Source organism: Patella vulgata, chromosome 4 (genome assembly GCF_932274485.2).
Source record: "Patella vulgata chromosome 4, xgPatVulg1.2, whole genome shotgun sequence".
NCBI lineage: Eukaryota > Metazoa > Mollusca > Gastropoda > Patellidae > Patella > Patella vulgata.
Genome location: NC_065882.2, coordinates 86,621,484 through 86,635,351, shown reverse-complemented (window position 1 = coordinate 86,635,351; position 13,868 = coordinate 86,621,484). Strand labels below are relative to the sequence as shown.

General features: G+C 34.6%; 1 protein-coding gene across 1 annotated transcript in view; it reads right to left on the bottom strand.

Moving 5' to 3' along the window:
- The window catches only part of LOC126818148 (uncharacterized), a 99,758-nt gene that overhangs the window by 26,764 nt on the left and 59,126 nt on the right, over positions 1-13,868 (bottom strand). Inside the window, exons 2-3 of the mRNA XM_050545365.2 lie at positions 7,546-7,709; positions 6,581-6,796 (exon numbers count right to left, since the gene is read on the bottom strand). Of these exons, the coding sequence (XP_050401322.2) occupies positions 6,581-6,796; positions 7,546-7,709 (380 nt within the window). The remainder of the gene's footprint in view (positions 1-6,580; positions 6,797-7,545; positions 7,710-13,868) is intronic.

Here is a 13,868-nt window from a genome sequence, read left to right as displayed (position 1 = left end):
GTCTGGATAAGTTAATTAATGTCTAATTAATAATTTATATAACATTTAAGGCCTAAAGAAAGACCTGTAATAGACAGATTTAGCTCTTGCATAGTGTATGTGCCATTTAGAATGTTACTTGATAATCAAGAATATGTGGGTGGAGTTTAGCGTCTGTCAATCAAACAATCGGTAATTCTCTGAGACGGTGTGGAGACGGTTGATGCCTATTTCTAGTCCAAACTTCCAAGAGTGACAACTTCGTTCAGAATAAAGTAATTTGACTGAAATTTTCAATATTTTCTTTTTCTATCAACTATTTTTTAATTATTAATGCGAGAATGGCATACTCTTTATTAAACTCTTTAACTAAAATATCTTTAATGTTTTGAGTATATGGTTTTGTTTTTTTTTGTTGGATGTAGGCTTTACTTCGTCCAATATTTAAAGAAGTACGAGAAATTTCAGAAATATATATTTATCGATTAAAATAAAATATCCATAGAGATATAATTACTGTAAGAGAAATACAAATTTTTCAGCTTTGTGTTTTAAAAGCACTACTCCGAACAGTGCATATATAATTTGTGTTTCTATGGTAACATTTCTATAGTAACTAATTCTAAATGTATTTCTGTAAATAAAAGCATGGGGTTCAACGCAAAAACAGTAAAAATACACAAAATAAAAATTAAAAAACATGCCGTTAATAAACTAATTCACATTTGTCCGGGAAATCAAAATGGCGGTTTTTCAACTGTAAAAATACATAAAATAAAAATTAAAAAACATGCCGTTAATGAACTAATTCACATTTGTCCGGGAAATCAAAATGGCGGTTTTTCAACTGTGATAATTACGATTTTGTTATCTTGGTATATTTGTCATACATAATGCATTGCTACATACTAACATTACTATGATTATCACAGACTGACATGAAAATGTTTAACATCTGATATATCTGAAGTGATAAATATATATCCCAGACATTTTTTTAAATTTCTGGTTGCTTACTCCAATTTATCTTGGTCTGCTGTGAATATGATTGGTTGGTTTGTACCGGACGAAAACTCCTTTGATAGACAATATTTAATGCCAAGTCTATTAAACACTTAAAAAGAAGATGTGTCTTTCATCGGAGTAAAAGTGTATAGCCTACTGTGAAAACTTTGTGACTCAGGATTCATTCACTTCCAAGCTATTTGTATTTTAGCACGAACCAGACATTTTACAATGAAACAAAGGAAATGTACGACTTGTTTATTTATGTATTTCTTCTAAATTTACATACTAGTAATGACTTTGTTCTGTATTTACATGTAATGACTTTGTTCTGTAGTTACATACTAGTAATGACTTTGTTCTGGATTTACTTACTAGTAATGACTTTTTTCTGTATTTTTTTACTAGTCATGACTTTATTCTGTATTTACTTACTAGAAATGACTTTGTTCTGCATTTACTTACTAGTAATGACTTTGTTCTGTATTTACATACTAGTAATGACTTTGTTCTGTAGTTACTTACTAGTAATGACTTTGTTCTGTATTTTCTTACTAGTAATTACTTTGTTCTGCATTTACTTACTAGTAATGACTTTGTTCTGTATTTACATACTAGTAATGACTTTGCTCTGTATTTACTTACTAGTAATGACTTTCATCTGGATGTACTCACTAGTAATGACTTTGTTCTAGATGTACTCATTAATAATGACTTTGTTCCATATCTACAGTAATGACTGTGTTCTAAATGTACTTACTAATAATGACTTTGATCTGGATGTACTTACTAGTATGTTGGTAGGTGTATGAATGTATAGATGGGGTGTGGGTTAAGGGTATTGTTGTTGTTTATTACAAATTTGAACGTCCAATACATTATAATATGATATTATGGACAGGTTGATTAAATTAAGTTATTTACATATGAAGGAGTTGTGGGTAGTGAATGCTGACCGTTTCTGATGCATTTTCAGATTTCTGAAATCTATAAATCTTTTAAATAATTATAGTTTGCTTCATCCGTTTGTTTGTTGTAGAAATTAGTATATTGTATTGAATTAATATTAGTAAATGTTCCAGGGGAGACTAAATACGATTAGTTTAAGTGACGATGGATAAAGAGATAACAGGCATGAGTGGGGACAAGGCCCATATCACAGAAAAATTCTGGTACAAAACTTCTGAAGCGTGTTATTCTGTACGTCACCGATTTGTCTGTTTTTGTTGATATTTTTAATACATGTCCGTCACAAAGGTTAAATATATCAGTTCATAGTTAACTAGTGTCAGACATTTTCTCAGACTCAACTAAAAATGCTATTTCTAGGTCTGGTAATGGAAATTAAAATATTTTAGTATTGGTTTTGGGTCTGTTATTTCAAGGCCTGGTAATGGAAATTAAAATATTTCAGTGTTAGTTTGGGACTGTTATTTCTAGGCCTGGTAATGGAAATTAAAATTTTTCGGTGTTGGTTTCGGGTCTGTTATTTCGAGGCTGAGTGATAGGAATTAAAATATTTCAGTCTCAGTGTTAGTTTCGCGACTGTTATTTCGAGGCTGAGTGTTAGGAATTAAAATATTTCAGTTTCTGGATTTTGTAATTAAATATACATGGTCATTGTCCAAAATAATGGCAAGTAAATAGAAAAACAAGATCAATACAGGACTTAGAAAGAACAGAACACACTTACAATTATTGAATGAAAGAAGAAGGAGATAATACAAAAGCAGCAGAAGCACATGTTGACTATTATATGAGAATAATTTTAAAGATAGGTTGCTAGGCAATGAAACATACACCCACAGTGGCTAAGTCATCCTAGCAGTCCACAGAGGATGTCGGTTGCATAATTAACATTTTGTTGCTAACGGGCGCATTTACAAGACACTAAAACCCGATCTACAATCCAATCTGTAATTATCAGAAAATTAATTTTTTTTATTGATTTCTGGTTCCTTCGTGTGTCAACAATTACTATACAAAACATGAACTGGTAATCACAAGATACCTTTAGCTGTTGCAGTTATAGTAAATTATTGAAAATCGTTACGTATCTTAAGACTCGTGCACATGTATCTTCAAGTCAATTGAATGATTAATTTTTGAACCTAGAACTTCCACAAGATTTGTTAAATTAATCAAAGGAGAAAATAGGAAGTATGGATAACTGATATAAATCAATAGGATTCTTTGACTTGTGAATTTTATTATGGTGCATAAATCTCAAGTCAACAGAATAAGAGCTTTCACCTTACGAGTGTTCACCAGGAAGTGAGGAAAGCGGACGCGTACGGACAGGTGGGGGGGACGACAACATATACGACCATATTTAAATGTGGGTGTATAAAAATTAGAGTATGCAAAAACAAATAAATATTTCATAAATAAAAACATGACAACCCCCAATAAAAAAACAAAATAAAAATTATCTCTTAATAGAATTCCAGTTTAATAGATTGAAAAATAGCTATGATTGTGTTTTGGGGCCACAGGGTTGAAATCCTAGTCAAGAGAATCTCTGGATTTTTGATTTTGGGTTAACTTGTAAGTACTGAAAGTCTATAAGGGGCTGTGGGGAGGCTGGGATGGCTGAATGGTTAGCACATGCACGCTGTATCATAAGGTTTGTCATTGAGTCAACTGGCGTGGTTTCGAATTACAGGTTTTATGTGACAAGGAGTAGGGTCGCCTGTCCAAACTCGTGGGTTTTCTCTAGGCCGTTTCCTCCCACTGCTAAAGACCTCTACGAACAAGGGAATTATTGAAATAAAATTAAACCATATGTTATTCCCAAAATGACCTAGTTTGTGTCGAGAGTGGACGTTAAACCCCATTTCTCTCTCTCTATCTCTCTGAAACTCTATAATAAGAATGTTTATAATATCTGAACTGTTTTATATTTATTATAAATTTAATGGAGTTGTTAGGAGAGTACAAATGGCACCTTTGACAGCAATTCTGTCTACAAGACATGTTCTTTTATCTTAATGACAGGTGTTACGTTTAGGTTTGACGGGTGAGGGGGGGGGGGGGCTTTCTTATCAAGACAACTTTTATGTAAAATGTCAAATTTCAATCATAGCACGGCATTCATGCTTCTATGATCTAAACTTACGACAACAGATATACCCTATATGTACTTTCTCAACCCTTGAACCAGGAAGTTAGAAAAAAGTCTTCATTGAAAAATAAAAGTGCTGATTGGATCAGATTTGATGTATTTAACTTTATTCCAGATATAGAGAATTCCTACTCGTCATTTTTGATATTAAAAAATACCAAAACAAATCGATAAATTTTAAAAAAAGTGAAGCATTGCTGAGTTGTTTTTTTTTACTTCATCAACGAGTGTTGTTTTTTGATATCAAAAAAGACAAGCAGGAGATTTTATTTATCACCCAATCCTTTCTTACATGCTCAAATAAATAAATATAATTCTTTGCTAAAGATTTCACTTTTACTGAACCTGATTATATTACGGCATAGTGATACATCATTTTTTGACAGTAATTCAACCATTGCAAAGTTCTTTATATTGAACCAGTGTTTCCATCAAGGTCAATTAAATAAAAATAATTCATTTTTAATAAAAAAAGAAGTTTCTTTTAATAAAAAATGAATTGTTCTTTGAAAATAAAAACAAAGTAGTTCCTTTTTAATTGACGAATCAAATTGATTTAAAAGATTATGAATTTTATCATACAAGCAATATCTACTGTAGAATGTATTATTGGGTGATAAAGGTATATCTCACATTTTATTTTCGTTATGTATAATATACATATAAAGACTATATTTATACTCTATATGCCTGCTTGTGTAATACATCCCACTTTTTTGCACCAACTGGTCTGTTGGAGACTATGAGGGAAATCTTGCCCTAGCTGACATCAGCGCTACAGCCTACTTTTACCTTGTTGTGTATTTGACAGAGGAAGTTTAACATTTTGCTCGCTGAACTAAGAGCACCAGAAACTCAAAAGACAACTGTGAGAGAGAAAGAGAAATGGGGTTTAACGTCCATTCGACACAAACCAGGTACATTCCGGACTAATATAGGGTTTAATTTTATTTCAATAATTCGCTTGTGCGTACGGGTCTTTAGCAGTGGGAGGAAACTGGAGAACTTGGAGAAAACCCACGAGGTTGGACAGATGACCCTAATCCTTGTCACGTACAACCAAGTAATTGAAACCACACCAGTTGTCTTAATGACAGACCTTACGATACAACGCGCACACGCTAACCATTCGACCACCCAACTCTCTTCTTTTTTTATAAATTTATGTTGGTATTTATATTTTTTATGTTTTAGTCGTCTTCAAAACATATAGTCACCAAAACTACTGGGTGCATATCAATGAAATAAAGATATTCAAAGATGGTACCTATATTTGTGGTCATCCAACTTTTTAACTTTGATTTGAATAAAAACTATGAAATATGGCGTATGTATACAAAGGTCAAGAATACTCACGTTAATGAAACTTTCTAACAATTTATTTCTATTTTTATGTGTGCGATGCAAAGTTGGGGAATTTTGCCCAGACAGCAGCGATCTTGCTTAGTCTTTTGGAATTTCTAACTGTCAAAGGTTCTTTTACACTAGTTTTTCATCCTTCCCGAATGACTAGACACACTGTCCTTTTTAGTCCCAAAGGCAACACCCTTAGATAAGTTAGGACTGGGCTAGAAAATTCATGATGGTTCTTCAAGTCTAGTGCCATGACGTCTCGACTAAGACATCCCCCTTCGAGTTTAGTAAAGTGTTTAATACAATATATAATAGCCTGACTGTTACCAACGGTAACAAGGCGTGGGCCATGATGTGAGGAACCGTATCGTGAGTGAAAACATCAACAAATTACTACTTAGTTTGGGAGGGGTCAGGGTAATTGCATCTGTGCTCATCAAACTTTTAAATCAAAATATTTTTAAGGTTGTCATGTCACCAAATCATTTGTGGCCACCAAACTTTTAGATTTTAAGAAAAAAAGGTTCTTAGATGTTTCATCCCCAAATTAATCCTTGGTTTGTTTTTGTCAGATTCTTTTGGACTTGTTATCATTGGTTAATGCAAACCCCAAAAGGTTTTAAGTTGTGTTCCACCATCAAATAAATATTTGTTTGTTTATTTGTGGTCATAAAATTTGTAAGTTGTCCAACATCAATTGAATACTTTAAAGTTTAAAAAATCATAAGTTGTAAGTTGTCCTAACACCTAATGAATATTTTTAAGTTAAAAAAATCATAAGTTTTAAGTCGTACCACAACTAAATAAATAATTTTAAGTCGTCCCACCACCAAATAAATAATTTTAAGTCGTGAAGTCGCCCCACCACCAAATAAATTATTTCAAGCAAAATAAATCATAATTTTTAAATTATCCCACCACAAAATAAATACTTTTAAGTTAAAAAATAAAAAAAATACTTTTAAGTTAAAAAATAAAAAAAATACTTTTAAGTTAAAAAATAAAATAAATACTTTTAAGTTAAAACCCCCCCAAAATATTAAGTTTGAATTTGTCCCCCCACCAACAAAGTAATATTTGTTTGTGTAATTAGCGAGTTAACAAGTTTAGAATGATCACCTTGCCAGTACGGTTTAGTGGAACTTCTCCTCACCCCCACACCCGTACCTGCATGAAACAACTGATTAAAATCAGCCTCCGAATCCCACATTAAAAATATATAATCCATCGGAATAGAACTTAATAGATCGAGAAAAAACCAAGTCCTCATATAATGCTTGGCGATTAATTTTGGATCCAGAATAATTTCATCTGCAAAATCGTTCAATATCACACCTGAAAGAAGAGAGACAAAACATTTTTGTTAATTTGTTTTATGGATTGTCAAAACAAAAGAAAAAAGATAAAAAGTTAGATAGAGAAATGGGGTTTAATGTCCTTCGATACAAACTAGGTCATTTTGGGACTAACATATGGTTCAATCTCATTTCAATAATTCGCTTGCCCATAGGGGACTTCAGCAGTGGGAGAATACCCAAGGGGTTAGACAGACGACCCTACTCCTTGTCACGTACAACCAGGGAATCGAACCACGCCATTTGGCTCAATGACAGACCTTATGATTCAGTGTGCACATGCTAACAATTCGGCCATCCAACCCCCTCCAGGTGGTTCGCTAGTCTACATGTTCAATATTGTTTTGCTTATTTCTTACTCATCTAGTGTATGACATCTATACAAGTGATATATTAACTTAGATTTCAGAAGCCAAAAATAAATGAATGGTTAGCGTGTGCTCATTGCATCATAAGATTCCCCAGGTGTATGTGACAAGGAGTAGGGGTCGCCTATCCAACCCTTGTGGGTTTTCTCCATGTCCTCTGGTTTCCTCCCACTGCTAAAGTCCCCTATGTGCAAACGAATTATTGAAATAAAATTAAACCATATGTTAGTCCTGAAATGACCTAGTTTGTGTCGAGTGGATGTTAAACCCCATTTCTCTTTCTCGTTCAATTGATCTAAAGTACCCACGTTTAACCATTCCCCGACCCCGACCCTGACAATATAAATAAGTGTTATCTCACCTGTTCTAAAGTTGATAATTATATCCAAGAAGAAAACTGTGTCTGATATACAATTAAACACGATCCAATGTGTACTGAGATCATCGTTAAAAAAACTAATGGCTACAGGTAAAATAATTAAATTGCCAATTAGAAGCACCAACATTACTAAATCCCAATAAAACCTGAAAAACATAAAACACAAAATATTTTCAGGATTTTGTTAAAAGTAGATCATTTTTTAAAAATTCAATAACGCCGTCTGGACCATAGCCAAGCCTAGACACACAGGGAACCTCTCACAGACTTTATCAAGTACAAATCATCAACACTTGAGCTTATCCATTAAAGATACATTATGGGAGATTCGATAACGAGTTGGCAGTTCTCACTATAATAGTTAAAAACTACATAATGTAAAGGCAATTTGCTGAAAATTTCATTCAAATTGATCCACTATGAACTGAGAAGTAAGCAATTGAAATTTCCGCCTAGCCTTGATCATCATTACTAAAGTCAGTAAGATAAACAGCATAGTCTTGATTATCCATTTAATCGTTTAATCGTTAAATCGTGAAGGAAAGTTATGCAATAAATCAGCTCATAATCCACTAAAGTTCGCAGCCTAGCGATGCCATCTAGAGTTGATAGTGATAACATACAGAGTTGGATATGGTCTGGATCAGTTAATGTCTAATCAATAATTTAGATAACATTTCAGGCCTAAAGAAAGACCTGCAATAGAAAGATTTAGCTCTTGCATAATGTGTGATTAATTAATTATTAAAATATAAAAAGGCTAAGTCATTACAGGTCACTCGTTTGTCTGTGATATCACAACGGTGGAAGCGGACTTTAAATAAAGCTATTTCACATACACATACGTCACTTGACTTAGTAGCAGCTACTCGGTCATCACTTGTGCTGTAAGTGTGATGTACATTGTATGTATCTGAATTATTTTCATTTGTCATACCAAAATCGCTAGCCAAGGCAGTGGCTTTATATGTGTTTTGGGCTTTTGATAAGAGAGCTAAATCAAATTTGGTGGCAACTACATCTAACTGAAACCCCTTTGATATACATGTAGTATACTGTTTGTATGAATGTATTAAGTATTTCAAAAACAGAAAAAAAAATCTAGAAAACATTTTTGGTCACACAGAGATCCAAGAATAAGATTCTAATTAAGTTTGAAAACTCTTTACAGGATAAGATCCCGGGAGTGCTATCATACCCGTCATTCTAATTCCATTCCGTCACAAGAGATTAATAAACTTCAACTAACTCCGTATTTATCGTTTCACAAATTCTCATCGTATTTTTTCCGAACAGATTTTTTTTTCTAATGCTATTTTGCTATATAGTTAGCGCTCAAATCAGAGTTAAAAACAGTCCTTGTTTCATTTCCTCATTTCGGAGATAAAGTTCATGTTTTAGCGGTCATACGAGACCGTAGAAAGGATTCTGAGAGGAAATTTGATGGAAGGTTTTTTTATGCCAATTAATGGTCTGTGGAGATCTGTGTGAAGTAAAGTTTTACAACATAAACACAGAATATTGAGTTCATAATACCCAGAATTTATATCTTAAAGTTGGGGTTGTGTAACCGCTAGGTTCGCCAATAACTAATAAGTCTGCAATGGTTCTTCCGTCTTATGATTGGAACTTATATTTCACATATATAAGATGTTTATTGCATGCATGCATACATATACACTTAGACATAGTCATATACATTTAATAATACATATTACATAGACAATGACAATAAACGTGCATATAGTATCTATGCTGATCTATAATTAAAATGAACTACTTTCATTTTTCAAGTGTCGTTGGTGGTATTTTTTGTATCTCTCTGATGATATTTAATATATTTCTATTAAAGAGCTTATGTAGTTTTGCTCTAAGTTTGGGAACTAGTGCACAAAGGAAATTAATGTACACACAAAATTTATCCATATAAAAAAAATATTCTGATTCTTAGATGCAACCCCTTCCCTTCCCTTCATCCTCCTTCCCCCATTCCCTTTCCTCCTCCTCCCCTTCCCTTCCATCCTCCTTCCCCCATTCCCTTTCATCCTCCTCCCCTTCCCTTTCATCCTCCTTCATCCTCCTTCCTTGCCCTTCCATTCTCCTTCCCTTCCATTTCACCCTCTTTCCCTTCCCTTTCATCCTACTTCCCTTCCCTTTCTTTCTCCTTCTCTTCCCTTTCACCCCCCTCCCCTTCCCTTTCACCCTCCTCCCCACATTCCCTTTCACCCTCCTTCCCTTCCCTTTCATCCCCCTTCCCTTCCTTCCCTTTCACCCTCCTTCCCTTCCCTTTCATCCCCCTTCCCTTCCTTCCCTTTCACCCTCCTTCCCTTCCCTACGTGTACCGTATCTGTTCCAACAGAATGAATATTATACTAAAATACAAAAAACCTGTTATAAAATAAACAGCTGTGTATTTTGTTTGAAGATTGAATAACTATTAGTCAGATTACCGTCCAGTTAGACATGTAAACGGGGGGTGAATCCAGGAGGGGGTTTACCAGGTTACCGTTGAGGAAATTTAACAGTTGACAATTGTGATATCACAATAATATTATATTTATATCATTATCTCGTGCTTAGAATGCCCATCCCATCCCACCAATAGATGATAAAGGATAAAGCACACGACCGTGACACTTTTCTCATAAAGTGTTGTTTTGCATCAGGTCTACCTTTAAACTACATGTATTCTAAAGGGTTAGTAGGGCCTATGTAGATGATAAATAACAAAGTCTAGGTGTGCCTTTAAAGGTCCAGTAGGTTATAGGGAGCAAAGTGTACATGTATTTTAAAGGTCCAATATAGAGAACAAAGTGTAGTGTGCCTTTAAACTACGTGTATTCTAAAGGGTCAGTATGTAGTAGATGAGAAAAGAAAGTGTAGGTGTGCCTTTAACCAACATGTATTTTTCAATCTATGAAACACTAGCTACACAGTATTGGATAATCCATGCATTAATTTGCGGGAATGTTACAGCACATTTATATTTATTTTTAGCCGTCAGACTAGTTGGCCGGTTGGCTAGAAATCAATACTTATCGTGGCTGATTAATTCCAACTTGATTGAGACGATTTCAAAACAGCCTTTTCGTTACCGATATTACACATACACAGTAAAATTACCACCTGGTTAATTCAACACAAATCCTTACAGACACAGGGCTTTTTTTGGTATAGTTAATAGTGGGACAAATGGCCCACTGCTGAAGAGAATTACCCCATTGCTGATGAGAATTTCCCCACTGCTGAAGAGAAATGGCCCACTGCTGAAGAGAATTGCCCACTGCTGAAGAGAATTGTCCCATTGCCTGAATGGATTGCCCCACTGCTGAAGAGAATTACCCAATTGCTGAAGACAATTGCCCCACTGCTGAAGAGAATTAATCCACTGCTTTCTAAAAGTTAAAAAAGCAGTGGGACAATACTGATGATGTCAAGTGAAAATTTTGTACTAAATGAGAGATGTAAAGCAGCATATTTCGGAAAACATCGTACTTGTAAGTCTAACAATAGCCTGGTCAAATCACTGTAAACAGGGTGTAGGAACCTCTCCATCCCCCCACCCCCCACCCACACTCCCCACCCACACTCCAGTGTTTCAGATTCCTTTTAAAAAATGTTCTGTATATATAGACAGGCCTGGTGGTAACTGGTATCTTATTTGCTTAAAGGGGTAACAATTCTCGCTACAACAGTTAAAAAATAGATAATGAAAATAAATTTTATTCCCCTTATATTTTAAACTCTATTTTGTTTCAATTCATTTTGAACATTGTCTTTTCTGACACTTCTCTTTTCACAGTGTAAGTTGAATCAGTTCCCCCCAGACAAACTTCCATTGAATAAAAACCACAATAGTCGCAGCTCAATCGCTAGTAGCACAATAATTATCCTTTTTCTAATCTTGACCTGTGGACCATTTTTAAAGATGTCTGGGAGATCACAAAAATTACCACAAATTTTCTCCTTTCTGCTCATTGTCCGTGGAGAGCGAATTAAAACATGAATAGACCAGAAACAAAATTAGGAAGATTTATATCGACAATTACTTTAAAGGGAGACTATCACGTTTCAATCAAATTGTGTCTGGTCGACAATTTACACAACAACTATTGTTATAATCCCAATTTGATTACAACACAGATCCTATTTCGTTTCGTTTTTTTATTGTTCAAAATTTTGTTTTACTTGTCTTTACTACACTAGGATCTGGAAGAGTTGTTATATAACCCGCGTTCTGGATGATGCCAATGAAACCGTCTGTGAGGTGGACAGAACTGTGAGTGACCCACTAGGAACATCAATGCTGATTAGTTAATCAAATGTCTGACATCATAGGGTCAAAAGCCGCTCGTATGACCATTCAACCGGTCAGATCTTCATGTAGTAGAGGCCATAGAAAGTATAAAAAAAAGAAACGAAATATAGATCTGTATTTTAATCAGATGATTGTAATCCTGGATTTTAAATGAAATGGAGTTTAACGTCCTACTGTTCTGCTCCTATACTAGGCTAATGTAGACAGGCATACACCATACAGTGTGCTATGAGGGAAATTTTATGATACTACATGCACGTGCTAACCATTCGGCCATCTTACCCCTATCAAGGAACACTGAAAACATTAAACAAACACTATTCAAGAGATGAATCTGCCATTTTGTGGGTCTTTCTTTTAAATTATGCCTTAAATGTTATATAAATTATTAATTAGACATTTATTAATTTACTAAAACCATAATCAACTCTCGTTGCCGTTGGATACTCAAGATTTTTAACAGTTTTAACTGTGGTTTGTGGTTAATGATTGAACGTAAAAATGGAAACTTTGAATGATAGCAATGACAATCAAGGCTACACTGTTATTGTACTGGCAATAACTCTGCTCAGAGTAAAGTAATTTGACTGAAATTTTCAGCAGATCCCTTTACATTATCTAATTTTTAACTATTATAGCGAGAACTGCCAACTCTTTATCTAATCTTACATGATGTATCTTTATGTTACGTGGTTTCCCCTTGTCATTGGTGCAGAACAGAGGGTCTGACAAGGACAGCTGTCTAGTCCTTCGGATGAGACGAAAAACCGAGGTCCCGTGTATACATTAGAATGCACGTAAAAGATCCCTTGGCAGTTGGAATTCGATATAAGAGTGGGCGATAGTGCCGCTGCCCGGGCAAAATTTCCCTCATAGCACACTGTATGGCGTATGCCCGTCTTCATTAGCCCAGTATAGGAGCAGAACAGTAGGACGTTAAACCCCATTTCATTTCATTTCATTTATTGTAATGACGATAACGCGACTCAGAGTGAAGTCATTTTTCTGAAATTTTTAAGATACTTCCTTTTTGTTATCTATTTTTGAACTATTATAGCGAGAATTGTCAACTCTTTATCTAATCTCCCATAATGCTCCTTTAAGGGTCTTCAAAGGAACAAAATTGCAGACTAAATGGAAAATATAGATTTAGTCTATTCAGATAAAATTTGTCAAACATTCGACACCCTCTGTAGATGATGTAATACGGATATTGTCAAAACAAATTCACCTTTTTTACGTACACACTGATGTGTACATGCATGTACCTCGATTTGTTAGCAGTTGATCGACAGTGCAACACTTTCTTGTCAGCCTAAATGAGAAGGCAGAGATTCGAATCCATGTCACGAGTTTACTGCCCTCTTCCTAAATAATAGTACGCCAAAAATAGTGACGTTTTCACTGACAGCCTCTTTGCCTAGCATGGACGACAGTAATTGGTAATGCAGGTCTACAGAATTCTATACAACTCTAATAATCAACATCACACTCTAGGCCTACTAGCTGTTTCTCAAATGAATCGACACATAATACCCAATCACATTTAATCATTAAAAATATACATCATGAGAGATTGAGAGTTACTTCCCCTTAGTGTTTTTTTTGTTCGACAGACTATGGAGGCAGACCACCATTAATTTACCCATTGACTTCAATGTTAATTCTGGCCTCTTTGCCCACCTCCAACTTTTTCCCAAATTTTCGTTGGGCTGAATGCTTTTCACTACAGACAGAGGAACAAATGGTCATGTCTTTGCACTAAAATTTGTATGAGGTTGACCACCAAAATTTTGAGATACACAAACTTGAAGAAGCATACTAAAAACATGTAACTAGTTGCCGTACATATCGCCGTAGCTAACCTGATAACCCTCTTATCCTTCCTCCTCAAAATCATGAATATTTACCAAAACCTGGCAGAAAATGTTAATTCAAACGCTCTTCATCCATTCTAGACCAAAAAATCAACAAAAATGGGCATGCA